Raw genomic sequence first — 13,072 nt, 5'->3', positions numbered from 1 at the left:
TTTACAGGGTGTAGAAGTGAAGCTTAACCTTATCTAACTACCAAAAAAAACAAAAACTGAATCACATCAAATTGAGAGAGAACTTGCCCGCCCAAGACCTTAGCTCCTGCGAGGGTTTAAGGGATGCAGTCTGTGATGACATTTAGAGAAACAGTGTCTTTGTAATATCCAGAACATGTGAGCAGGGTATATAAAATAATGTAATATTTCTCTTACTTTAAAGAAACAAATCATTTAATATTATGAGGGTCATCATTTAAAAAATGGATAAATGTATATGTGTTGTTCTTTTTTTGTAATTACTTTGACTTTTGTAATGACTGAAATTGTCCATGATATTGAAAATAATTGACAGTGCTTGACTTTTTCCACGTGTTATCTTACAGCCTTATTCCAAACTGTATTCAACATCTCTTCTCTAATGAAGCACTCTATATATTACAAATCAAACAGAAAAAAAAGTATTTCATTTCCAACAGTTTAATTCATACTCTTGATCATTTGACACCTTTATTTTCTGACTTATGTTTCTGCTGTTTTTGCAAATCGTGTGTGTATTTAACATATTCCCACTTTATCAAACCCCTCCTAGAACTTTCTCTCCACGCACGGACTCCGCGGAGGACGCGTCGGTGAGAGACGTCCTTGCTCAACATTCTTTACTCACAAAATAGCGTTTCATTCTTTTTTTTAACGTTTAAGAAATAATGCTTATGGTGAGGATGGATTTTGACTCCGATTTCCAACTGGAATGAGAGCATTATTGGATTATTTTTTTAAATTGTTTCAAACAACTTTTTCCTCGCGCTTCAAATGAGTTGAAGCTGCTCTATGATAGGAAACCCTCGTGTTCGGTGGATCCAGGTGAGATTTAAGGGATTAAACTTGGCTCTGGAGGAGATCGAGGGTAAATCTCGTGGGTTCTCATGGGACTGGCGCACTCGTCGCGGTGTTTGCGGCTCCGGCGGAAGATGGCGGAGGCGGACAGCTCGGAGGTAAGTGCGGTCCTGGACCCGGTACCGGCGGCTCTGGACCGGGTCCAATCTCGATCTTTCGACGGCGAGAAACCCGGTTTACAAATTAGATGGATTTTTTTAAACATACAGTGGCATGTTTGAGATCTGAGCTGTGGCTATTTAAGCTCATGTTTTATTATAAATGACTCGTAATTCCCCAAAATAAAACAGTGTATCGAACATCTACACATATAAAGGTTGTATTAATCGCTGTCCTCGGTGCTGAAATGAACCCAGTTCGCTGCTGTAAAGGTTCGATCCTGCTTCAGTCAAGTGCAATGTAAACGTCAGAATAACTAGAAAGCAGATGTGACGACAGATGTTTATATATATATATATGTATATATGTGTGTGGGTTTTTTTTAATAGGACAAAACAATAAGACTCGTTTAAATCATTATGTCAACCCACTGTGTCTCCTGAAGTGTCCTTTAGCAAAACCTTTACATAACCTTCGTGATTTTCAAAATAAAATAAAAGATTGTTTAACCATTTTCAGTGTTGACTCGAAACTATTCGTTTTAATAGACCTATTATTAATATATCATCAGTTTGTGCATCAATAGAATTATCTAAATAATCATCTTCCCACACCAGAAGAGGATCCAGTCACAGAGGCAGGTGTAAAGAAAGCAGATGTTCCTGTCTTCAAACTGAAATTATTTTGAAATGAAAGAACAGACCATCATGGATTCTGAGTCAAGCGTGGTTCAAGACTAACACATCTTCTCCGCGTCTTCCAGAGGAGTCAGCCTGTGACGGTCCCCCATCCCTCCACCTTGCCCAAAGCACCCCCTAAAATCCACCATGTGCCCTGCATCCCCCACACGCCGCACATCGCCGGCGTGGCCACCTGTCCGACTCTGGGTCGAGGTAAAAACACGAAATTCATCAGCCCGGAGGAAATGACATCCCGGGATTACTACTTCGATTCGTACGCCCACTTTGGTATTCATGAGGTAAGAAGGTCAATGTATACCATGTTTTTTTTCCTGTTCAATTATACATTTAATGGCAGTCATGATCTTCAAGAAGGTTTAGGTCATTATCATGAGCTCTAAAAGATGTCAAAGGCATGTTAAAATATTAATATAAATGTTCAATATTTGCATTATTAGAATGATGCCCCAGGTACTATATATACTGTATTTTTAATAAAACCATAATTCCCTACACACACATTTTTATTAATGTCTGTCCTGCAGTGACGTTCTACCTCGTAATCCATAAATCTCTGTAATGTTATTGAAAATACAGAGACACTATTTCTTTTAGATATCCACAGGAGCCAAGGTCTCAGGCAAGAAAGAAATACTGCATAATTTGATTTGATGATTTATTTTCAATGTTTCTGTTAAGATAGTGTCTAATAAGTGTTACCTTTTTAATCAACAGGAGAATTGTTCAGATTGACTTTTTCCAAGTGTTTAATAAAATAAATGACTTTTTTTTTTTTACTGAACTAGTCCATTATAGCACATACTGTAGTCATTCCGAGGTACAATTTACCACTTGACATGTTGTATCCTTGTATGTTATTAGGATTGCAACACAATAAGTTGTCCAATACTATGGGTTTTGAAGATGGTATCACCTGCACTGTTAAAAATTAAAAGGATAGTGTTCATTTGCTATATATAAAATGAGTTACTTAACCAGCGTTATATCACATTAGGGCCTCAGGGTCATCTTGACCCTCTCAAGAAGGGTTAACCCATGGCTTTTATAGAGTCCATGAAAATAGTAGTACATTTTCAATGATTTCCTAAATAAGTCTACTTACTGCGCAATAACTACAATTTCTGTCTTATCGCCTCTTATTTGACTTTAATCATTATACTGTGACTGAGGGATCTGCCGTGAGTTCACGTTTGTTACCGACCAATCACGTTCTCAGATGTTTTCAACCTCTCACGGCAGTGCTCAGTCAGACGGGACCAACCCGACCTCCCGATAACCCAGCTGAGAATAAGCTGAATCAAGGAGAGTCAATGCATGAGTCAGCAGTTTAGACAAGACTTTGTGGGATGGTGATTCATGGGTAATACGCCGTTTCCATATCAAAACAACTTCTGACGTTGTCTGTTTATCTGTAATGCAAAAGATTTTTTTTATTTACTTTTCAATTAGCCACGGGACAAGATGTCCTCGAGCTAAAATCTGTCAAAGGAATGTTATTTCTAAACGTTTATTTGTGATAGATTTTGTAAATGATTAATCAAATTAAACTTAAAATAAACATCAAACATGGATACACATCCACATTTTGGAAAAGGGGATAAGATAACATTTTAGACCCATCAATTCCAAGACGATGATACATGGTCATGCATCTTATACACATAAGACAAACATAGGAGTCCCAGTAAATCAGGGAAAAGCCTTAAGATGCTTCTTAAAGGAGTCAGTAGATCATCAAACACACAGAGAGAGAGGAAGATCGTTCCAAAGCTGAGGAGCAACAGCCTGGAAGGATTTCTCTCCTCTGGTCTGGAAGGGTGTTCAGGAACCATCATTAGATTCTGATCCACAGACCTCAGACCCCGAGCTGGGGTGTAAGGCTGGATAAGATCACTGATGTAAGGAGGAGTCTGACCATGAATATATCTGAAAGTAAGAACCAGAATTTAAAATTGATCCAGAAATAAACTGTCAGCCAGTGAAGAGTTTTAAGGATCGGAGAAATGTGAAATGTTAGTTCTTCTACTAGAGCGGGTCAGAATTCTCACTCAGGTGAGACAGCTCCTTCTTGTTTAGACATGAAAATAAACTGTTACAATAGTCTAAACGAGAAGACACAAATGCATGGATTATAAGCTCCAGATCGAGCTGTGACATAATTTACCTTTTTAAGTTTAACAACAACAACACATCTTATTGTTTAAAAAAGAAAAATTCTACTCCTCTTCCATGTCCTGATTTACAACAACCTTTCAGAATGAGTCCATATTTAGTATGTGGATCAGGTTCTCATCTACGGTCAGACCTAGACAATGTCCTTATTAGAGAAGTGCTGCACAGGAAAAGAGGAAAGTGGGATGAGAATGGGCACAGGAGGAGGTTATGAGAGGGTCCCTCAAGGCTTTGTGCGGCGCTGACTCCTATTTAAAGAGGTTCTGTAATAAGTTCTGGCCTAAATATGGACACACATGAAGCTATTGATTGTTCACTTCCATGATTCTTTATTCATTTTGGTGATGACTCATCCTATTTATACCTTCGTTCGTGCTGCTTTAACTTCATTGGGTCTCTCGACAGAAATAAAGTTGCTTTTGTTCGAATCCACAGGAAATGCTGAAAGACGAAGTGCGGACTTTGACCTACAGGAACGCCATGTACCACAATAAGCACGTGTTCAAGGATAAGATAGTTCTGGATGTGGGCAGCGGCACTGGGATCCTGGCCATGTTTGCTGCCAACGCCGGTGCCAAACACGTGTACGGGGTGAGACGCTGGTCTGATTCGCTTTGTTCACATTATCTCTTCTCCGGGGCTTTGCCAGTCATACTGGAATATTTTAGCATATTTATTCAACCTCCAAATGTCATTGGGATACTTAAGTGAAGATTTAGTCTTATGTAAATTCAATATGGCTGAAGACTTCAGGGTCCCTGTAAAACCATCCATTGTTTGCTATCAGTCAAGATGAGGAGGTTGTCAAGGTCAATGCCAAATCTTCTTCAGCTCTAAACTTTTACTTGTCACCTATCTTCAACCTCAGTTATCTTCAACCTAAGTTTAACTACGGGTTGAAGCAAAATGTATTATAGTACCACATACTTCCTTATTTTCAATGACACATTCAGATTTGAAAACATAATTTGTGATTTCTTGTTCTTGGCCACAAGTGGTTGGTTTGAATTTTTTCTCAGGAACAGAAATGCAAAGGAAAATGATTTCAACATTGATCAGTGAAGTTTCATCCAGATAAAATGTGCAGTTTGTCTTTAAAAGCGAACACTCGCTAGCACCTACCTTTAATCAAGACACCGTACGATACGTATCATGATACAGGGACAACAATACAATATATAAAGAGACTGTATGAACAAGTTTATATTGGGAGTATTGTCGAGTACTTGACTCTGGTGTTGCAGAATTTACAGACCACATGACTCTTGGCGAAGTCGTAACTGCTTTCATTTGTTTTGTAACCAAAATATGTCCAAACATCGGCTTTAAAAGCTGCTGGAGCCGACTGTATCCTCTCGTCCTCAGTCAACGCAAGGATGTTGCAGGATTTCATTGCTCCTTTAGCTGCGGGGGATGTAATGAGGAAGTTTAATTGCAACAAAAAATTGACAAACGCTGTGAATATTTTTGAGTAAATTAATGATTATTTTACACACACTTTATTGAAATATAAACCATAACATGACTATGATAACAGATAAAATATGTAAAGACCTTTCACATAATTATTTAGACTGGTTAAAAAAAGGAACAGGAGAGTCAACCGTTCAGGTTCTGCTAGTTGGATTGAAGAATTTCTTTCATCTCAATACAACAGGTAGCAAACCTGTGCTAGCTACCATAAGCTAACCAACAAACACAGAGCTATAGCTCAAACATCAGAGCACCTTCAAACCTTTTTATTTATGACTGAATCCCCAACCATGAAGCTCAAATTAATTTCACTTTTGCTCATGGAAAAATCAATTGAATCTGGTCATTGTTGGCAAAATAGAACAAGTGAAAATAGATGAAAGATGAAACAATAAATCAAGATCCGAGAATGTTCCTCAAACGTTGACAGAGGTTGAGGTCATGAATTGCCCCTCATGAGCTTCTCCTCTTTTTCAAACGACAGATCGAATGTTCAAGGATATCGGAATATTCCGAGAAGATAATCAAGTCCAATCAGCTCCACAATGGTGAGCGGTGCTGGTGACGCTGTGTTGTTGTTGGATGACTGAAGACGAGATGAACTTCAATTTCTCTCCACATGAAGTCATCACCATCTACAAGGGTCGCGTGGAGGAGGTGGACCTGCCCGTGGACAAGGTGGACATCATCATCTCGGAGTGGATGGGTTACTGCCTCTTCTATGAGTCCATGCTGAACACCGTCATCTTCGCCAGAGACAAGTGGCTGGTATACAGATAAATAAATATATGATAGTCACCATTTTAAGACTGATTTGACTGTTGTACTTTCTTCCTCACAGTTTAATTTAACCTATATCTAGTTGCTGTCACTGCAACTACCAGTACAAGAGTATGGAATCAATGACCAATGTCAACAGATTCTTGACCGGTTGAATTAAACGTATCCAATGTTGAAACTTTCTTTTTGTAAATTAAATATGTACACCTGTTTTTTTTGTTAAAGCATTGGATTTGTTTTTATTTAAACAATTTGAATATTGAAAGGTTGAAATAGTTTTTATTAAATGCAATATGTTTGGACGTTTAGACAGAGTTTGATATTCTAATTCAAATATTCAACAAATGTTTCCTGTGGTTTTTATATTATAGGATTTCAAATTCAATATAAATATTTTATCATAATAGTGCTTAAAGACAATACGAAGAGTATTATTGAAATTAGAATTATAAACTAAAATTAAAGTGTAAATTTTATGTACATATTCTGTTTTTTTTAATCCAATCATTCTAAGAAAACCGCCACAAATTCAACCTTTTTTTAAATTTATTAATGATTCAATTCAATTATTCAATAAATAAAACCTTTCAGTGAAAGAATTACAGCGTTTGAAATTACATTTACATTTCAAACATTCAATATTCTTATGGCACTGATTTACTTCTGCACAAGAGTGTGTACTACTGAAACTACTACATAGTTGTCAATCTACTTTGTTGACTTGTTCTTGGATTGTGTTTGACGCTGACAAATGCTGACTCACCAGTAATAATTGAATAAAGTGTGATCATAACCACCAGTACTGGCAGCCTGGGATGTTTTATGACCGCGATTCTGAGCATTTGCCTCATTCTTTTTCTTCCCTCTTTTTTTTTTCTCTTTCCAGAAACCTGGTGGCTTGATGTTTCCTGACCGCGCGAGTATGTACGTTGTGGCCATCGAAGATAGGCAGTACAAAGATTTCAAAATACACTGTAAGTCGGCAAAGAACTTTGCTTTAAGTAAACGTCAACTTCAACATTAAAGTCCATTTATTTTCCTATAATTTCATGCCCAGTTGGTTTGATTCGAAGGTGAGGGTCTAAACATCCAACATACCTGTTCAGCTCTTCTCTGTGACACAATGACAAATGACTTTCACTCAAATCCCTCCACAGTTGGCAGCAAACCAAACCCACACACTTTTATTTTTAGTTCCTCTTATCTTCAGTGGCACTTTTCAGCTCAACCTGGAACTCGCATCATCTGCTCGCACCTGCTTAGTTAAATGTCAGACAGAGCAGCACAGAGGTCCGTTGTAAATCTGAGTTTAAACATCTGCTTTAGAGGGAGCTGAAGAAGTTGATCTCTTGAGGGTCAGTTCCTACCACGTTGTGCCGACAGCCCAGCGGGACTGTTTCTGTGTGAGCAGGAGAATCGAGGGAGTTGATTTTTATGTCCAGGGTGGGAGAATGTTTATGGATTCGACATGAGCTGCATTCGCAACGTAGCCATCAAGGAGCCTCTGGTCGACATGGTGGATCCCAAACAAGTGGTTTCTAACGCCTGCCTGCTCAAGGTCAGTGGACCATATTGTCTTCTTATGCTTCTCTAACCCTAACCCTGAACCTGAACCTGACCCTAACCCTAACCCTAACCATAACCATAACCATAACCATAACTCATTATAACCCTTCCCCTAATGCTAACCCTAAAGCTAACTCTCAACCTTACCCTTACGCTAACTCTAGCTCTTACTTTAAGGCTAACCAGAACCTTAGCCCTAACTCAGGTCTAACCCATCCATTTGTGTATTCATCCATCTGACCATCCATCTGTCAATCCATCCATTCATCCATCCATTGGTTCATACATCTATCCATCCAATCATCCATCTTTCCATCTATCCATCCATTTGTCCATCCTTCTATCTCGCCATCCATCTATTCATCTCTCCATTAGTTCATACATTTATCCATCCATCCACCCATCCGACCATCCCCTTTTCATCTGTCCACCCATCTATCCATTTTTACATCCATCTATCTATCTGTCAATCCATCCACCTGTCTATCCATCATCGATCATCGATCATCCATCATCCATCATCCATCATCCATCATCCATCATCCATCATCCATCTTCTCATCTATCCATCCATCCAACCATCCGTTCATCCATCCATCCATCCGTCCATTTTTCCATTAATTCTAACCCTAAAGCTAACGCTCAACCTAACCCTTATGCTAGCTCTTACTTTAATGCTAACCATAACTATAGACCTAACACGCTCACCCTAACCCTTACACTAATCCTTACGTTAACCCAAATGACAACTATAACCCTAGCGCTAACCCTGACCATTAGCTAACCCCCATTATTGTGTAGCAGATTAAGTTATCATAATGCATACGTTTGTCAATTATTATTTTTTTACTTTTACTCTTGTAAAAGTGCAAAACATTAGAATTAAATCTTCGTCTTCTTCTTCTTCTTCTTTAGTTTTGCTTCAAGCTTAGTGTTCGTAATGACATTTTTTTAAATACGGGCTTCACTGACTCTAACCAACAGAAAAGGCAAATGAATCCTTCGCACATCCAAGGGTTTGAGTGTCACCTAAAGAAACAGTGTCTTCGTAAAAGACAGAACACGAGAAGGTATTTAAAAATTGCGGGACAGCCATGAATCCAGATTCCACTTGTTTAAATATATAGAGTTCAGTATTAAGAAAGTCACGTGACTGTGTCTGTTACTTAAGTCCTTCTTTACTCTCGAACACAAGTGTCCGAGGAGAAACATCAGCGTGTCAGGCTTGTTATTACATTGTCGTTGAAGCCTCACAGTGATTGACGGTCCTCCTGTCATCGAGAGCGGAGGAGTAACTAAACCCACTCGCATGTTGCTACAGTAAACCCTTTGTACAGACATGAGTAATCGCACACGGACACTCTCAGTCATGTCGCCCAGAGGGAGGACACCCACACGACATGTGCACTGCTGACCATGATTCAACCTGTGCTCGTGCACACACGGAGAGAATGTGTTTTATAAGGTGTGATGCGTGTGGAGAAGGATGAATAAGACGCTCCTCTTGTCTCCTCACAGGAAGTGGACATCTACACTGTGAAGCTGGAGGACTTGACCTTCACCTCGGCGTTCTGCCTGCAGGTTCAGCGCAACGACTACGTCCACGCACTCGTCACATACTTTAACATCGAGTTCACCAAGTGTCACAAGAAGACGGGTTTCTCCACAGGTGAGCGCGAGTCGTCCATCCATCCTTCCTTCCTGCCTTTTGTCCATCCATCCATCCACCCATCCGTCCGTCCCTCCATCCATCTGTCCATCTATTCATGCATTGGTTCATGCATCTATCCATCCATTATTCATCCATCCATTTGTCCATCCATTTAACCATCAACCGATCCGTTCATCCAACCATCATCCATTTGTCTATCCATTATCCATCCGTCTGACCATCCATCTGTCCATCCATCCACTCATCCGTCCAATGGTTCATACATCTATCCATCGATCATCCATCTTTCCATCTATCCATCCATCCTTCCATCTGGCCATCCATCTGTCCATCCATCCATCCATCCATCCATCCATCCATCTGGCCATCCATCCATCCATCCATCCATCCATCCATCCATCCATCCATCCATCCATCCTTCCATTGGTTCATAAATGTATCCATCCATCCATCCATCTGTCCATCTATCCATCCATCCATCCATCCATCCATCCATCCATCCATCCATCCATCCATCCATCCATCCGTCCATCTGTCCATCTATCCATCTGTCCATCTATCCATCCATCCATCCATCCATCCTTCCAACTGGCCATCCATCTGTCCATCCATCCATCCATCCATCCATCCATCCATCCATTCATCCTTCCATTGGTTCATAAATGTATCTATCCATCTATCCATCCATCCATTTGTCCATCTGCACATCCCTCTATCTGTTCATTCATCCATCAATCCATTTGCCCATCCATCCATCTATTGACCCCCTTTTTATCTTTCGATTCATCTATCCATTTCTCCATCCATCCATCTATCTGTCCATTTGACCTTCAACCGATCTGGTCATCCAACCATCCATCCAAATTTTTTCAGCACATTTTATTAGCTTTTCTCACATTTTAGATTAAACTAAAATGTTTCCTTTCTCAGTCATTATTGGATTCCCAAAATGAGGTGGTTAAACCTCTTGTGTGATATTTTAATTACATGCAGCTAGAAAACCCTTAAATCCTCTCCTCCAGTGACTCACCATCATCTGTTCATCCATCCATTAGTTATGTAAATTCCTGCCTTTACGTGCCAATCAGCTGTGATGACATAATCCAGCGAAGAGGAGGTTCTATGTTTGGATGCTTGGACCCGAGGCTGCTGTCTCTCTCACCTCCTTCACGCTCTTCCTCTTCCTCAGCCCCCGACGCTCCCAGCACCCACTGGAAACAAACCGTCTTCTACCTGGAGGACTACATGACGGTGAAGAAGGGCGAGGAGATGTTCGGCAGCATCACCGTCAGGCCCAATGACAAAAACGTGGTGTGTGTGTGTGTGTGTGTGTGTGTGTGTGTGTGTGTGTGTGTGTGTGTGTGTGTGTGTGTGTGTGTGTGTGTGTGTGTGTGTGTGTGTGTGTGTGTGTGTGTGTGTGTGTGTGTGTGTGTGTGTGTGTGTGTGTGTGTGTGTGTGTGTGTGTGTGTGTGTGTGTGTGTGTGTGTGTGTGTGTGTGTGTGTGTGTGTGTGTGTGTGTGTGTGTGTGTGTGTGTGTGTGTGTGTGTGTGTGTGTGTGTGTGTGTGTGTGTGTGTGTGTGTGTGTGTGTGTGTGTGTGTGTGTGTGTGTGTGTGTGTGTGTGTGTGTGTGTGTGTGTGTGTGTGTGTGTGTGTGTGTGTGTGTGTGTGTGTGTGTGTGTGTGTGTGTGTGTGTGTGTGTGTGTGTGTGTGTGTGTGTGTGTGTGTGTGTGTGTGTGTGTGTGTGTGTGTGTGTGTGTGTGTGTGTGTGTGTGTGTGTGTGTGTGTGTGTGTGTGTGTGTGTGTGTGTGTGTGTGTGTGTGTGTGTGTGTGTGTGTGTGTGTGTGTGTGTGTGTGTGTGTGTGTGTGTGTGTGTGTGTGCGGGACAAATTGTTCTCGTCTCACTGAGTTTGTCCTCCGCAGAGAGACCTGGAGTTCACTCTGGAGCTGGACTTCAAGGGGCAGCTCTGTGACGCTGCCATCTCCCACGACTATAAGATGCGTTAAGAGCCTCCAGACCGACCAGGAAGACCACGCCCAGAATCTGTGGACCAGCCTCCTGGAGAGGTGGTGCTACTGGAGGTCCGGATGTCTGGCAGCAGGATCACACTTCCTAGTCAAAGTTCCAATGTACGGGTCTTTGTACGAAACCAGTGGCATTTATTATTTCTTTCAAAATGATCTACAACAAGCCATTTTTACCAATGTATTTATATATTTTCCCACTTTAGGCATCACTCCTTTTAGGAAGTAAAATTATACATACACTAAATATGATATCGATATTCAACGGCACTGTATCGATATAAACAAACAAAATATAAATGTGTATTTCTGGCTTTCCGAAATCAGAAAATCATATTTTTATAAAGTCAAGTATTTCGTTTTTTTTTTAGATTTTTATTTTACAATTAACATGAACATATGCACGGCTTTTGTTCATTTTTGTGCTGCAAGGCCGTTAGATGGCAGCAGTCAACTTTCTCCGCAGCTAAAGGAATAATAAAAATGGACATATTTTGGTTTCAAAACAAATGAAAGCAGTGACGACTTAGTCAAGAGTCATGTGGTCTATAAATTCTGCAACACCAGAGTCAAGTACTCAACAATACTACACATATATCCTTCTTCCTACAGTATCACAATATATCGCCAGATTCTTGCCAAACACACTTAATCCCTATTAGCTAGCTTAGCTAGCAAGAACAGGATACAGTTTAAAATGTCCTTTACTTTACAACTTAATTATAATCATGTTAATTTTAACAGTTTCTCACAGCAAATAAATGTATCAAATTGTGGGCAATTATTTTTGATGTCACAAAAATAAACAATGTCTTTGTAATAGCCAGTATATGGTAAGCTTAAGTGAATGACATAAATCCTGATTTTCGGTTTAAGAAATTATACTTTTTTTCATAAATGTTTTATTTTAAACCCACCATATAGGTAATGTATGCATTTTTAATGTTTATTTTTGGTGAAATGCATTTCAGACCTGAGAACATAGTGTATGTTCTTGGGGGGGGGAGAATAAATAAATACTCACAAGCAAATATCAACATGTACTTGATAACATTAAATTAAATCATTGATTTAAATACATTTTGGCACTTTTGGAAAAACTGGTTTCGTAGAATAACCCGTAACATTATTTTAGAAACGTGAAATTGTTACATTAACTAAATATTGTTTAATGATTTTAGAGTCATACCTCAACTGCACATGTACACACTTGACTTCCCTTCGATCGCTCAAGTACACCGGATACTCAACATCAGGGAATTTGAGGGTTTTTTGAAACAACATATATTAAGGTGTGATTTTCAGTTTCTCCAGCTGCAAGTGAACGTCGCTTCCGATGAAAATATCTGAGCAATAGCGCCATCTCCTGGAACAACTTGATGGAAGACTATTGAATGTAACATTCATAAATCAACGTGATATTTTCTCTTGCTGAATGGAATTTAGTTTATGTTTCTGAGGTCGTGTGTTTGGACCTCAGGTTGAACGTTTGCATGAGTAGAAAGAAAGTTTGAATTCAGTGGAAAGTTTGGAGCCACATCATAACAAGGAAGGTGTTGAAAAGATAAAAAGGGAATAAAGAACTGAAATGAAATGCTTTGGTATTTGATTTAATTATTTCCTTGTATATATTAATATACACTGATTGCAAGAGTAGATAAACTTCAATATATAACCATTATTATTCTTT

General features: G+C 39.6%; 1 protein-coding gene across 1 annotated transcript; it reads left to right on the top strand.

Annotated features, from left to right (window-relative positions):
• Nucleotides 1–670: 670 nt before the first annotated feature.
• Nucleotides 671–12,976, top strand: prmt8b (protein arginine methyltransferase 8b). The gene is made up of 10 exons (XM_087787290.1): nt 671–995; nt 1,760–1,975; nt 4,305–4,460; nt 5,827–5,890; nt 5,968–6,110; nt 7,009–7,096; nt 7,565–7,680; nt 9,207–9,357; nt 10,550–10,671; nt 11,281–12,976. Exons 1-10 carry the CDS (start codon nt 927–929, stop codon nt 11,362–11,364), a joined length of 1,209 nt encoding a protein of 402 aa, XP_087643416.1. The 5' UTR covers nt 671–926; the 3' UTR covers nt 11,365–12,976.
• The last annotated feature ends 96 nt before the right edge of the window (nt 12,977–13,072 follow it).

This window comes from Callionymus lyra, chromosome 3 (genome assembly GCF_982586985.1).
Source record: "Callionymus lyra chromosome 3, fCalLyr1.hap1.1, whole genome shotgun sequence".
NCBI lineage: Eukaryota > Metazoa > Chordata > Actinopteri > Syngnathiformes > Callionymidae > Callionymus > Callionymus lyra.
The sequence above is the reverse complement of the archived record's forward strand: the minus strand, read 5'-3'. Positions and strand labels throughout refer to the sequence as shown.